Source organism: Salmo trutta, chromosome 15 (genome assembly GCF_901001165.1).
Source record: "Salmo trutta chromosome 15, fSalTru1.1, whole genome shotgun sequence".
NCBI classification, from domain to species: Eukaryota; Metazoa; Chordata; class Actinopteri; order Salmoniformes; family Salmonidae; genus Salmo; species Salmo trutta.
The window spans coordinates 43582939-43599079 of record NC_042971.1 but is presented as its reverse complement, the minus strand read 5'-3'; the positions used below and the strand labels follow the sequence as shown (position 1 = coordinate 43599079).

At 42.5% G+C, this 16141-nt stretch overlaps 1 protein-coding gene across 3 annotated transcripts in view; it reads right to left on the bottom strand.

Annotated features, from left to right (window-relative positions):
• The window catches only part of LOC115149124 (seizure protein 6), a 261102-nt gene extending 257754 nt beyond the window's left edge, over window positions 1-3348 (bottom strand). For all 3 annotated transcript variants that reach the window (XM_029691662.1, XM_029691661.1, XM_029691663.1), the window contains exon 1: window positions 3023-3348. In XM_029691662.1, coding sequence (XP_029547522.1) covers window positions 3023-3107 — 85 coding nt within the window. In that variant the 5' untranslated portion in view covers window positions 3108-3348. The remainder of the gene's footprint in view (window positions 1-3022) is intronic.
• Window positions 3349-16141: the final 12793 nt, after the last annotated feature.

Here is a 16141-nt window from a genome sequence, read left to right as displayed (position 1 = left end):
CATTGCAGTGTAAAAAAGAGATTCAGTAAACAAGATATTTACAGAATAGTTTCCACAGAAACATAAACCTCTGAAACAACATTTAAAAAGATGACTCACATTAGAGTGCACGTGACATACTGTGAGAGCAGAAAGCCTTTGCACATGGAGAGCTGAAAATGCCAGCATTTAGCCAGGCTGTATGCTCCACCTGGGAGGCCGAGAGAGGCAGAGAGGCAGGGAACGGCTCTGTCAGGTGCCAAGCCCGGAAAACGGGGCATTCTGGCATAATGACTCTCATTTACAATTGACAAGCTGAAGGAAAGCGAAACTAATTATGACAGCGTGCAGATGCTGAATAGCCCTTGATGAAGTTAATCACCAGTAATTCAAAAAACAGGTGTTGAACATTTTCTATCCCCTCCTATGAAATTACAGGATGATCAGAATTCAAGAGTGTGCAGTTTAATTGAATGGGACGTCCGCTGAATCGCCTCCCACCCCCACCCTAAAAAACACTGTGAGGAAACGATTACTGTGGATCACCATGAATGACAAGCCTTCTCTCCTCGCTTTGAGATGAGGTGCGGGTGTTAACCGTTTATCTAAAATGCTCTATCCGTGATTATATTCATGGTGGCTTTATGTCTTTTTGAGGCTATAGAGTGCATGACTGCATGCTATCATTTTAAAGTACATCAACTTAAATTAGCTTGGAATTCTATTAGGATGAGTAATTGACAATATTTAATTTTCTCAGTTTCTTTCTACATTTGGTTTTGTTTGTTGTCTACAGTACATCCATCTGAAAGTGAAACTAGCTGCCCCCACCAAGTCTCAATATCAAGCTCCCACAAAACTGGGGGTGGATATCTGTGTCCCCAAAGGACAAAAATGAAAGACGGACTTTCAGTGAAAACCTCTGTCGTACAATCTAAATGGATTTGAACTCTTTAGAGTAATAAGTACCCGTTTCCAGGCGTATTGCAGCCGCTGAGCCCACATCCAGCACATGGGTAATAATCCTCCATTCTTCCACAACGAGGCTTCAATAGCTCATTATTCTAATCACAGGCTTTCATCTTTAGTACAACATTCAAACCAACAGTGGCGTGTCAAGGACAGCTCCATCAACCTGGAGGGGCTCGTAATTCATTTAATGAGCTGCAGGATACATAAAACATCCCCAAACCCAATCTTCTAGATCCCATACCGCACATGTTACAGTAAAACACTCAGATAATGTAGAACACTGTTACAAAGATAATGTCTCTGAATTACTGTGAAAATGTTGGAAACAAAATTGTGTGTGCATGCGTGCGCCTGTGTATTATAAAGAGCATGAATGGCATTCATGTTCGCCTCTCTTTAAAGACAAAGAAGAAAGGTGAAAGGTCAGACCATACAATAGCTTAAGATAGATACTGAGCAATAATCACACCATTGTAATTCAAGGTGTTAGGCAATTTGTCTCTAACCAAATCTTTGAATCCAGGCTGACTTTAACCGTACAAAGTAATGCACAAGGCTTGGTTTTCTGCTTCATGAAAGTCTGAAGCATTAAAAGCACTGCTCAAGTTTACACATAAAAAACACAACATGCACATTTATTCTGCTTATTGTTATCATTGAATAGCTGCAGTCCTGAATGCACTAATGGAAACTGCCAAAGGTTACTTTGCTTTAAAAATACTGTGTGCATTTTGTTCCCTCTCCTTGTAGTGTCAAGCGGTGAGTAGTGATGCTGCTGTGTTTATGGGTCGTTCCATTTGGCCCCCGTTTTGATTCCAACGAAACCTTCCCTACATGTTTGCACGTTGTAGAAAAGACCAGATAACTTTTTGGGCCTGTATGCCTAAACATTCAGGAGATATAGGTGCTCAAAGTTGACCCATTTAGCATACCCCTCCCTACCATGAGACATCCATGTCTTCATTACTGAAAATATACATAGTTGAGTTTGATATCATTTGAACGCTTACAAACAGGGTTGTCAAAATGTTTTAAAAAAGATGTACTTTTTTTACCTTCAATTACAATCATCTAAAAATGCATAAACTCCAATTTCAGTTATGTTAATGTCAAGTAAGACCATTGCACTGTGTAAATGGGTAGAGAGGCGCTTCCCCCAGTACCAATCAACTATGTCAAACAGTTCGGTGAGTAAACTTCAGCGATTCCTGAGGATTAGTCTCTCGTTACTGTCTGCCACATGGACCCTCTCACACACAAATAATAAAGCTCTGCTCACCCCGGTGTTGCGTAAATGTTCGTTTTAGGCGACTCCTAATTGTTTGTTATGTTATTTGATCGAATTTGACTTTTCATTTATGTTTTCTTAATCAGAATGACAGTATTTTATTTCCATTAATATTATACTCCATTCCATTACAATTGCATTGATTCCGGTTGCCAAAAACCAAAACAAACTTGTTGTGATAGTAAGTAGGTTAAGTACTTTACTCCTAAAATGGGTTTTACGAGACCCTTTTCCATTTTATTTGAATCAAGCAAGATGATGATTAACTATGTTAACTGAGAGTGTATTTCATGTTTGGTATTATATGTCTATGTAATTATCTTTAATAGTTTATATTACATGTTTAAAGGGCTTGCTTAACTTTTGGTCCCAGAGTTTGTTATGACTAGCTCTAGCTTGATTCAATTGATGCAATGATGCAAACCTATTCAAGTCTAAAATAACCAAACATTACGTAATGCCTTGGAAGTATGTAAGTAACCTAAGATATGTTAGGCTGCGACTTTTTCTTTCTGCTTCCCTCAAGTGTTTTGGGCTTTTTGGTATTTTTATTTATTGTAGACGGACAACGGTGCATGTGAGGATATCAGGGGCAGAATAGGAGTCATACCCTTAATGGATTTATGCATATAAATAACTACTGAAAGCACAAACACACTTGTAGATCTGGTTTCAGGAGCTGTGTGGCACGGTACAGTACGCGGAGCCGTACGGGCTGAGATCACAAATAGACTACTATGACTGACATTAAAAACTCCACGTAGGACTGAATCTATTTCTTACCTTGTCCATGTGTGTTTGTCACCGCAGCAGCGAGAACCAGCACCGTAACGATGACGTGTAATTGGTAGTCTCTTCTCATACACATGTCTACTGAAGTCGAAGTCCTCTCTGATCACAGAATACGTCCTTGCATTAAATACTTTCCGGAGCAAAATAAGCAAACGAATAATAAAACGTCCGTTAGGTCTGTGAAACACAGAGAAATCCGTGCTGCTTTTGCACTTATTTAGCAAGTCGAGCAATGAGCAGATCTGACAAGAATCAACTGAAACGCAGAGCCCGTTTAATTGTAACGCTCAGTAAGCGGTTTGCTGGCTCTCTGTGCTGTCAGCACCTTCAGGACAGCAAGCACGCCGCGGAAGCTTCAGTACCATGGACAGCTCCTAGCGTCAGCAAACGGTACAACTTCCGCTCCATGGAAAAGTTACCACTCCGTATTTGGACAGTGCGTTTGTGATGAGCAACAAATCACATGCATTTTTCTGGTTAGATATTTCAAAATGTTCAATAATTATAGGATATATGCATGCATGTTATTGCTATAAGTTTGAGAACTCGAAGATCAGCCAATAATCAAAACTAAAAAGTGAGCAACAGCTGCATGTGTTATAATTTCAATCATAGTAAGGGCGAAGTGTTTTATATAAAACATATAATAACTCATATTTCGCTCTGTAATATTTGACCTGTCTGTCATCATCCATTCACTGAACACTTAAAAGGGCAACAAATAATATAGAGCAACGTTCATACAGTGAATTCGGGAAAGCATTCGCACCACTTGACTTTTTCCACATTTTGTTACATTACAGCCTTTCCCTTATCAATCTACACACAATAGCCCATAATGACGAAGTTAAAACAGGTTTTTAGATTTTTTTGCAAATGTATAAAAAATATATTTAAAAAATATCACATGACATAAGTATTCAGACCCTTTACTCAGTACTTTGTTGAAGCACCATTGGCAGCGATTTCAGCCTTGAGACTTCTTGGGTATGACACACCTGTATTTGGGGATTTTCTCCCATTCTTCTCTGCATATCCTCTCAAGCTCTGTCAGGTTGGATAGGGAGTGTTGCTGCTCAGCTACTTTCAGGTCTTTTCAAAGGTGTTCGATTGGATTCAAGTCCGGGCTCTGGCTGGGCCACATAAGGACATTCAGAGACTTGCCCCGAAGCCACTCATGCGTTGTCTTGGCTGTGTGCTTAGGGTCGTTCATGTGTTGGAAGGTGAACCTTCGCCCCAGTCTGAAGTTTTGGGCGCTCTGGATAAGGTTTTCATCAAGGATCTCTCTGTACTTTGCTTCGTTCATCTCCCCCTCAACCCTGACTACTCTCCCAGTCCCTGACGCTGAAAAACATCCCAACAGCAGGATGCTGCCACCACCATGCTTCACTGTAGGGATAGTGCCAGGTTTCCTCCAGACGTGACACTTGGCATCTGGCCAAAGAGTTCAACCTTGGTTTCACCAGACCAGAGAATCTTGTTTCTCTTGGTCTGAGAGTCCTTTAAGTGCCTTTTAGCAAACTCCAGGTGGGCTGTCATGTGCCTTTTACTGAGGAGTGGCTTCCGTCTGGCACTCTGCCGTAAAAGCCTGATTGGTGGAGTGCTGCAGAGATGGTTGTCCTTCTGGAATGTTCTACCATCTCCACAGACGAATTCTGGAGCTCTGTCAGTGTGACCATTGGTTTCTTGGTCATCTCCCTGACCAAGGCCCTTCTCCCCCAATTGTTCAGTTTAGCCGGGTGGCCAGCTCTAGGAAGAGTCTCGGTGGTTCTAAACTTCTTCCATTTAAGAATGATGGAGGCCACTGTGTTTGTTGGGGACCTTCAATGCTGCAGACATTTTTGGTACCCTTCCCCAGATCTGTGCCTCGACACAATCCTGTCTCGGAGCTTTAGGGACACTTCCTTCGACCTCAAGGCTTGGTTTTTGCTCTGACATGCACTGTCAACTTTGAGACCTTATATAGACAGGTGTGTGCCTTTCCAAATCATGTCCAATCAATTGAATTTTCCACAGGTGGACTCCAATCAAGTTGTAGAAACATCTCAAGGATGATCAATGGAAACAGGTGTCACGCTCTGACCTAGGAGAGCTGTGTTTTCTCTGTTTAGTTAGGTCAGGGTGTGATAGGTGGGTGGGCATTCTATGTTTTGTTTCTATGTTTTGGCCGGGTATGGTTTCCAATCAGAGGCAGCTGTCTATCGTTGTCTCTGATTGGAAGCCATACTTAGGCCGCCTGTTTTTCCCTTTGTTTTCGTGGGATCTAGTTTTTGTACAGCTGCGTTTGTGCAGCCCCAGAACGTCACGTTTGTTTCCGTTTCACCTGTTTATTGTTTTATTTGAGTTCACAAATAAAATATGTGGAACTATCGGCACGCTGCGCCTTGGCTAATTTATGACAGGGAATTCGAAGACAGCACTCGTGAAAACAGGATGCACCTGAGCTCAGTTTAAAGTCTCATAGCAAAGGGAATAAGGTATTTCTGTATATTTCTGTAGATTGATGAGGAAAACAATTAATTTAATCAATTTTAGAATACAGCAGTAACGTAACAACAAGTGAAAAACGTCAAGGGGTCTGAACACTTTCCGAATGCACTGTATGTGATGTAGAACATGTGGAGCCTTCAGGCATTTTTTTAATCAATGATAAGGTATTATTGTTGGTTAGCCTCGTCTTGATGCATTTTAACTTGCCTGAGCCTCATTTGCCCTGTGTTATTGAACGTAGTCATAGCCTTCATACAGAAGTTCACTAGGTACTTCTTTTCATGCTCCTTTGGTGAGGTGGATTTATTTTTCTGTCTGTTTATAGCACCTCTGCCCTGACTCTGGTCTATAAGCTGAATGGCTTAACACATCGATCGGAGTGTGAATCTCACCTTGGTAGTATTGAGCTCTGACACCACATGGATGGCATCATTACACTGCATATGATATGCTCATTCAGCCTCAATGCTCCCTCCTAAAGTAACAGTAACCATGTGTTGGCAGATAAAGTAGTGCAGGAACTGAAATGGTGTACAGGCAGCTACAGATGTATGATCTAATTTGATTAACCTGTTGCAGTTGAACTTTCCTGAAATGCAGGACATTTAAAGTTGCACTATGCAGAAACTGGTTGCTAAAACTCTAATACTTTGTCTAATTTCAGTTTATGTGGCAAAATAAGATAGTATAGTTTAGAGAATCATTGTACCATCTAGACCCCTGTGAAATATATTTTCTATAATCAAAAATATTGTTGTTGAAGCTGGTGTACAAAACCGAAAGTAAAAGGCACAAAAGCAAAACGTAAGAACGGAAGCATAGAAATAGTGCACATAGTACATATCTACAACTTCTTAGATTGCTTTCAAGTAGAATGATAGATCTATAACTCACATTTCTATGTGAATTTGGTCAGGTCGCCCGAAAAGTTACATACAGTATTGCCACTGTATTTGAGGATGAAAAAGGCTACTAAAGTTTGTAATTTCCACTTTAACATTTCAGACTTGTAGCGGTTGATACAAAAAATGTATAAACTCCAACAAAAACATACATTAATTATAATCCACATAATAATTCATAATTTCCTGTTGCTACAGGATTATTTTCCTGCTGTAGCAAACTGGCTCAAAGTAAGATCCTACATCTGTACAGGTAGTCCATCATGCAAGATAGAACAGGAGAAAATCAATTCACACGAAAAAATAAAAGGAGAGTAAGACAAGACTGGGAAGCAGGAACTACAGGATAACAGTAAGTCCCATCGTATCTAATGTACCAGGAATGCAAGATACCCTAGTGTTATTTCAGCATCATGCCTAACTGGAGACATAGTAGCCCTTTCCTGCAGTCAAATTACCTAGTGGCCTCGTGTGGAATGTGTTAATATGTTTCATCAATTCATAATAAATACAAAATAAAAATCTATTTATGCCGAAAATCCGGCATTTCTATGTCAAACTGCTTCGTTATATTTCAGTCTTCTGTGATGTTTATAAAGTGTAAAATTAGGATGCAAACTTTCTATATCTGATATGGTACAGGTGTCTTATTTTTTTTAAGCCTATAACCATGTGTGTGAGGTGTATACGTTTGTTTCAAAGTAGATTTGTTTAAGACTACCAAGAATCACTCTGTGTGACCCTGATTTAGCCCACTGCAGTAAAAGGTTAAACCAAATTGATCCATAATGTACATGGAGCTACATGTTTTCCTCTCTCTGCTAGCTGCTCCACAACCATTTGTTTTAGACATTCCAGTCATTCTCTTGTATAAGTAAAGGTGGGATGTGTCATGATGACTAGTCGGCGCCTGCCTCCACCGTCACACCTCTTGAAGAGATGTCTCCACTTCAATCAAATCAAATGATAGGTGTAGACTAACAGTGAAATGCTTACTTACAGGCCCTTCCCAACAATGGAAAAAAAGGAGAAATAATAGAAAACTATAACACGTTATAATAAAAGTTCAAAGAAATGCACAATGAGTAACTTGGCTCCGTACACGTGGTACCAGTACCAAGTCGATGTGCAGGGGTACGAGGTAATTGACGTCGATATGTGCATATACAGTAACTAGGAATACAGTGACAGATAATAAACAGTAACATCAGCGTATGTGATGAATCAAAAAAGTTAGTTACATACTCTGGCTCTTTTTGCACTAACTATTTAGCAGTCGTATGGCTTAGGGGGTAGAAGCTGTTCAGGGTCCTGTTTGTTCCAGACTTGGTGCATCGGTACCGCTTGCCGTGCAATAGCAGAGAGAACAGTCTCTGACTTGGGTGGCTGGAGTCTTTGACAATTTTTAGGGACTTCCTCTGACACCGCCTGCTATAGAGGTCCTGGATGGCAGGGAGCTCTGCCCCAGTGATGTACTGGGCCGTACACATTACCCTCTGTAGCGCCTTGCGGTCGGATGCCAAGGAGTTGTCATACCAAGCGGTGATGGACACCAGTAAAGACGCTCACAATGGTGCAGCTGTAGAACTTTTTGAGGATCTGAGGGCCCATGCAAAATCTTTTCAGCCTCCTGAGGGGGAAAAGGCGTTGTCGTGCCCTCTTCACGACTGTGTTGGTGTGTGTGGACCATGATAGATCCTTAGTGATGTGGACACCGATGTGGACACTCACTAAGACCTCACTGGTTGGGAGTCTCTGCTGGGACTTATTGTATGTCTATTACATTTCCTGTGGCTGTGTGGCGGTAATGTATGTAAATTGAATGTCATGGTCATCGCAGAGATACCCCTCTGTCACTTTCTCACTCCATTTGTTTGACTCTGTCTCTCTTGGTTTGTCTCTTTCTCTCTCTCTTTGTCGCTCTTTCTCTCACCCACCCACCCACTTTCCCCCTTTCCGGCTGAGTCAGGCTTTCATTTGGAATGTGTGGTACCCCGTCAGTGAAGCTCACTGGCCCAGTTAAGCAAGCCAGAGGTCTTGCTTGGAGCCAGACATTTGCAGCCAAGCCTTAATTTAGTTAATGGGCAGGCGGTCAAGGCAGCTGATGAAAACTAAGCCTGTGAAATGAAATGACCAATGTCTCAAGGTAATGAGCCACATCAGTGGTGTGCTGTTACAAGCATTAAGGTCATCTTAGATGGCAGGATGTTAAAAGCATTTATCGTATTGTTAAGGGATCACCGTGTTTCAGGTCACGTGCAACTGATGGAAACTGTATGCAATGATTTAGATGTTTATTTGTACTGTTAGTCTTTCAGCCAAACAAGAAAACACGATGTCACATGGTATCAGAGGGCCTGTTACTTACCCACACAGAGTAGAATTAGAGACCTCCAGTCAGCGCTGCAGCAACACCAGAGCCAGGGGATTCTTAAAAGCATGCTGGGGTAATCAGCTCCCATCACAATCATACCATATAGCTGTCCTACTGCAACCCCTTCTAGTTACACTTTCACTGAACAATCATCAGCCATTAGGGCATTGTGCAGAAATCTATTAGCTCTAAATCAACAACCATGCATACAAATGTTCTCTATTCTGACTTTTGATATCATTAGCTTTGAACTAATTTGCTGTATTATTCCATGTGTTCCTTACATCAACAAGGTAGAGGAGATGTTTTTTTCGCCCAGTCCAGGGTTAAAACTGCTGTGCGTCATAGAGTAGCGTTAAATGCATTGACTTTCTCCAGCTGTACAATATAAATGGGAACCGAGTCATCCTGAATAAGGCCAGATTAAAACAGCAGGTTACCCAACACTTCCCCATAATTCAGCTGGGATGAGAAGTGAGAACACTCAGACTTGGGAAGTAAGAATAAAGGTTTTCTGCCTTTCCTCCTATGGCCTCCAAATGAGGCCTACTGTAGTCCAGTCTGCAGGGTCTAGGGCTCCAGGCCCCCTGGCAGCAGGCTCTGTGCCCTTCCTCAGCTGCCAGCCATATTTATCTCAATAAGCAAGGAGTGCCCTCACAGAGCTCTATTTAAGATCCCTTTCCCCCTGAATACATGTCCATTTGCCACGCAGGATAGTAGCTTCCTGATGAAGTCATTGTAGCTGCACGGACCATCTGGCAGAACAAAGGAATTGAATAATATTACCCCCAAAAATGCAATCTATTTGCGATGCTATTCAGCAAGCACCACCACCGATTAGTTCACTCATTCCTTGGGGTAGTGTTTGTGCCCTAGTTATGGGGTTTTTGTGATCTGGTTCTGGGGCCTTTTCCTGCGTTACCTTTTCCTGAACAGGGATGAACTTAGAGAAGGTATTTATAGAGATCACACTGTGGGTTTAATGGCATGAATCATCATGGAGCTGTATACAGTGCCAATGAGGGCAGTGTGAATTGAGAGGAGGGGAGAATTTTAACCCAAGCCTACGCACAGTATGGCTCCAGCAGGTTGAACAATAAGCCTCTGTTAATGGTTCTCAGTCGTCTTTAGCCAAAGACTGACTCGTAACCTGGGACTGCTGATGCACTGAATAAACACAACCTAATCAAACAGCACTCCCATCTTGGATAGGGGGAGTCAATATAAAAAGACGTTGCATACTGCACTTAGGAAGCGCTGCTACTCTCAAATAACTTTTTTTATTTCCACGGCAGAGGGCTGTGAGATGTCCTGCCCAGCTACTCAGTTAGAGCCAGTCCCAACACAGGACTTCAGTGGATGTGACCACATGGACTCTGCTGCATCTGTTAGCCCCCTGATCATTGCCTCTGAGTGACAGCTATATGGTGAGCAGTGTCTGCCCAGTCATGTGGAGCACAGCCAATAGATTCAGCAGACTATGCTAAATGAGAGCTGTATCCCCAAGCTCAGCAGTGTCAGGTTGACAACTCCAAAATTAACATTGATTTGAAATTCCTTTAACACTATGTTAATAACATTTGAAATGGAATGTCGGTGAATTCCATAATCCACTCATGTTTTTTTATGCATTTACTTGTAAGTTAATATAAACTCTCTTACCAGAAGCATTCATCATAATGTAGCAAAGTAAAACATGACATTTTGCATGTCAGAAATGTACAGTATGAAATGAAAATTGAGTTTAAAACTCAATCCCATGTATCGTATGAAATACTGACCGAACAGACATATTGTTTGTATTTACAAAGAGGTATTTGAAGCAGAAACACATTAGTGGAAACACAGGCTGTTCTCAGGGAAGGCCTGGCTGTAGCTGGATGTGTTCGACTCGCGTCAGGGACAATTTTAGCATTTTAGCTCATCCTAACCCTTTTCCAAACCTCAACCTAATTCTCCTAACCTGCCACATTCATTTTCCTGACCTGTTCTCTCTACCTGCTACAAAAAGTAATTTCTGCTAGTCAAAACCAGCTGGCCTGCCCTGAGAACAGTCTAGGTTCTGAATAACATAATACTCTGTCTTTGAAGCAGGGCAGTCAACTGTCCATGGCAATCCATGGTATATCTCAGAGCCTCTTTATGATGGAACACCCAGCCATACACACATGCCCTTCACACAGCCTTCGTGCCTTTGACAGGCTGATTACAGAGCAAGCACATAAACATGTGCCCGCACGCACACACACACACACACACACACACACACACACACACACACACACACACACACACACACACACACACACACACACAGCAGTACGTGGGTAAAATCACAGGGGAAGCCAAGCCAGGAATAAAATGCAATATTACAACCTACAGTATGTGTTGTGATAATTGTGTTGTTTGCTCTATAACCTGTTAGTTCATATGCCTTGACATTGTGATATAAAGGCCTAAGGCCAAGACAATATGAAGACACAGTGGCAGAATACATTCAGCCACACCTTTGTTTCATCACAAAACCGGAGAGCAGCATCTGTCCGGTGAAGTCCACAAAGGATATTGCATGTAACAAAGAGTTACATGACCTACAGCATGGTCAAGAAAGTTTCCGACTACTATTGATTTAGAACCACAGAGAGTTACCGCAAGTTGCAAAGGAAACAGGAGCTGCCTCCACTATTCCAGCACCATTTCAACTTCAACATCATCAAATCACCTATGCTTGTCTGTGTGTGTGTGTGTGTGTGTGTGTGTGTGTGTGTGTGTGTGTGTGTGTGTGTGTGTGTGTGTGTGTGTGTGTGTGTGTGTGTGTGTGTGTGTGTGTGTGTGTGTGTGTGTGTAAGTAAGTAGAAAAAATATGTTAACTCACCCAACTTGTAGAAAAACGTCAACCATGTTGACAAAACGGTCTATAACTCTATCATACAGTAAATGCTTTTATTTTTTGTTTACCTAGGCTACCTGGATAAAATGCTTGCTCGCTAGCCTTACTTTGTTTCATGGGCAACGATTAGCCAGATAGTTAACATTAGCCTACTACATCTAGCTACATATTGAACTTCATCCTCTCAGGCAAAGGGCCCCATGTATGACTTTATGGTTGGATCAGAATCGCCGTTATAATCCTAATCATAAATAAAGCAATGCTGTGGCTATTATTGCATAAAAAAAATATATAAAGAGGCCATATGCCACTGGTTTCCCTTGCATTCAATATCATACTGGTTTTTACCAGACAGTATCGTATAGATGGGCTACACATACAGAGACAGAGGGGCGCTGTTTCACGTGCTCTGTTTTCTCCTGTGAGATACATTCAGCCTCTTGCGAATTGAAGGATAGTTATGAAATACAGAGAAAGATACATTATTTTACATGTTTTTATCTTGGCCTATTTTTTTGAGAAGCCTGACTGCCCTTGGCATCCACATACACACACCCACACACACAACCATTGGGATAGTCAGTGACCTGACATCTTGTCATTAACTATTATTTTCTACTTTGTTCTAATATTGACATTTTCACACTCTCACGGTGCTCCACTCCTCCTCCTCCTTCTGGGTTTTCTCTTTGCATCAGTCAAACAGTGTCTCATGGCCTTAAACATGCTGAGACAGAACACGGCTCCAAGGCTGCAGCTTTTTATCAATGTGATCGCTCTCTGACATCAGCCGAGCATCTCAAGGCCAGCGGCCACTGTACCTGACAGGTGACAATAGCCTTACAGCTACACAGCATCCCCCCCCCCCCCCCATCTTTTCATAGTCTGATATGCAGCGTATCTGTTGGGTCCCAATGTGTTTCCTCATGTCATTCTGTATCAGATTATCAACCCAGAAATATCCACAGCTCCTAATTAGATGCTAAGTTGAAGCAGCCTGGGGCAGAGAGAGGCTGACACCCACTGACCATAGAGTACGGCTGACGGCCTTCAGGACAACTCATATGTATGGGATCAGAGAAATGAAGGCTCTGACTCACTCAGACAAATGCAGCTCCCGCCGCGTTTAATTTCCCCTGCTCACCTTACATCTCTGCCAAGTGCTCTCTTCACCTTTCTCAATTCAACAGCTGTTTTCCACAGAAGGGCCGACTGCCTTTTGAGCAGCGGAGCTCTAGTCTGAATCACTGGTCTACTCTCAGACACAGATTTCCCTTTTTAGTAACACTAAGATGTGTACATTATGAAGTCTTTTTGAAGTGATCCAGACCTCACATGCATGGTATTAATAATGTATTACGTACCATAAAACACCTATATCACTGCTACTGTGTTACCATCTCCTTTGAATGTCTTCCCTTCCTGCCTGCACTCGCCCTGACCCAAACACAGCCCACAAACATATGAATGTACACACACAAACTGACCATGACATCTATTCCTGAAAACTTCTATTAGTTGGTAAATAGAGTGAGAGACCCTCAAAACTTCCCAGGGGCTTGTTGATTACTGTTATCTGGACTGAGTCATTATAGTGTAAATTATAGTGCAATATGTGTAGCCCTAACAGTCTGCATGGAGGTTCCACATATTGATTCCACACTGCAGTTAAAGCCAGCCCCATCGCTGCTGGAGTGCTTGCTGCTCAGTGCCCTACACGTCCTTCAGAGCATCCATCCATCCAACCTCAGCCACACAAAAAGCCCCATAACTTCTCACCCATGCGCAGCTCCCTATTTTAACACACAGTTCTGTGAACATTCACAGTGCCTCACTGTTTTGCATACATAGAGGCAATTACATTTCCAACGACCCCCCCATGGCCCTCACTGGCCCTAACACAGGGTACAACAGCAGCAATGCCGGCTGCCCTGTACTGTACCAGCGCCATGCACAGACTGGCTGAGACAGAACACTGCATCCATCCACTGTTATTGGAGCTGAGACACAGACGGGGAAGTGATGATAGCAGATGCATGTGACCAGCCCTGAGAGGAGGCCTTATTTCCATCTGCCTATGAATATGTCAGTCAGCAGCAATGTGTGTTATTACAGCTCCAGCCTGCGCCTCCACTTGCCTTGACTACATGTGGTAGGGAATACTGTACTCCCATGATTACTACTATAGTTAAACACAGTTCACTGAAGGGAGGTGGAACCGTAATCACAGGGATATTAAATCAATCATTGCAGATGTTTTCATAAAACACATTTTACCCTTCAATGTGTTGTGTTATTAAAATATAAGTGGTTAACCATGTTTACGTAATCAACGCAACAGTTCAAATGATGGATTATGTGTCAAATCCACTGACATGGGCCGGTTTAATAACATACAGAATAATTATGCTAAGACAGATAGTATCAACAACTTAAGAAAGTAAACATGGATGGCAAAGGTACTTCTCCTAACACCCTCTGCTGCAGTGATACAGGGATACTCTACAAGAACACCTGATACTGTAGATACCCAGTGTTGATACTACAACCTAGCGCTCAGTAAAGCAAAGCCGCTCAACTGAACTAACTGATAAGCCAGATAAAGATCCCGTCACCCTGCTCCCTGGCCTAACAAACAAAGTATTCCAGAGGTGCAGCTTCCTCAGCCATTGTCTCATTTACCAATTAGAATGTGTATAGGCTGGGCCAGGCAGTACTACCCTGCTGGGAGTGCCTGCCTTCACATACTGTAGTTAGGCAGCATGCACAAATGGACACATCAATGCACACTTCAAATATTGTGGGATGCTGTACATTTTAATATACTGTACTTCAAATATTGTGGGATGCTGTACATTTCAATATACTGTACTTCAAATATTGTGGGATGCTGTATATTTCAATATACTGTACTTCAAATATTGTGGGATGCTGTACATTTCAATATACTGTACTTCAAATATTGTGGGATGCTGTATATTTCAATATACTGTACTTCAAATATTGTGGGATGCTGTACATTTCAATATACTGTACTTCAAATATTGTGGGATGCTGTATATTTCAATATATTGGATTTAAATTGACTATAGGATTGTATGAAGAAAATGTGTTTTTATATGCTTTGGAATATATGTGATTTGCATTGCATTACTACATTTGCCAACACTAAATGTGTCTTGATATCCAGTTAGTTTTAATGCAAGTAGGATAACTACCATAACTCCAATTGTAGTTAGCAAATCACAAGGGATATTCGTACGCCAATTGTGGATCTCATCATTTACACAGAATGATTATAGAGAAACACATGCTAAACCACTTTCCATGCCTGGACACCAAATCAAATCAAAATCAAATTTATTTATATAGCCCTTCGTACATCAGCTGATATCTCAAAGTGCTGTACAGAAACCCAGCCTAAAACCACAAACAGCAAGCAATGCATGTGAAAGAAGCACGGTGGCTAGGAAAAACTCCTTAGGAAAAACTCCCTAGAAAGGCCAAAAACCTAGAAAGAAACCTAGAGAGGAACCAGGCTATGAGGGGTGGCCAGTCCTCTTCTGGCTGTGCCGGGTGGATATTATAACAGAACATGGTCAAGATGTTCAAATGTTCATAAATGACCAGCATGGTCAAATAATAATAATCATAGTAGTTGTCGAGGGTGCAACAAGCACGTCCGGTGAACAGGTCAGGGTTCCATAGCCGCAGGCAGAACAGTTGAATCTGGAGCAGCAGCACGGCCAGGTGGACTGGGAACAGCAAGGAGTCATCATGCCAGGTAGTCCTGAGGCATGGTCCTAGGGCTCAGGTCCTCCGAGAAAAAGAAAGAAAGAGAGAGAGAGAATTAGAGAGAGCATATTTAAATTCACACAGGACACCGGATAAGACAAGAGAAATACTCCAGATGTAACAGACTGACCCTAGCCCCCCGACACATAAACTACTGCAGCATAAATACTGGAGGCTGAGACAGGAGGGATCAGAAGACACTGTGGCCCCATCCGATGACACCCCCGGACAGGGCCAAACAGGCAGGATATAACCCCACCCACTTTGCCAAAGCACAGCCCCCACACCACTAGAGGGATGTCTCCAACCACCAACTTACCGTCCTAAGACAAGGCCGAGTATAGCCCACAAAGATCTCCACCACGGCACAACCCAAGGGGGGGGGGGGGGGGGGGGGGGGGGGGCGCCAACCCAGACAGGAAGACTACGTCAGTGACTCAACCCACTCAAGTGACGCACCCCTCCCATGGACGGCATGGAAGAACACCAGTAAGCCAGTGACTCAGCCCCTGTAATAGGGTTAGAGACAGAGAATCCCAGTGGAGAGAGGGGAACCGGCAAGGCAGAGACAGCAAGGGCGGTTCGTTGCTCCAGCCTTTCCGTTCACCCTCACACTCCTGGGCCAGACTATACTTAATCATAGGACCTACTGAAGAGAT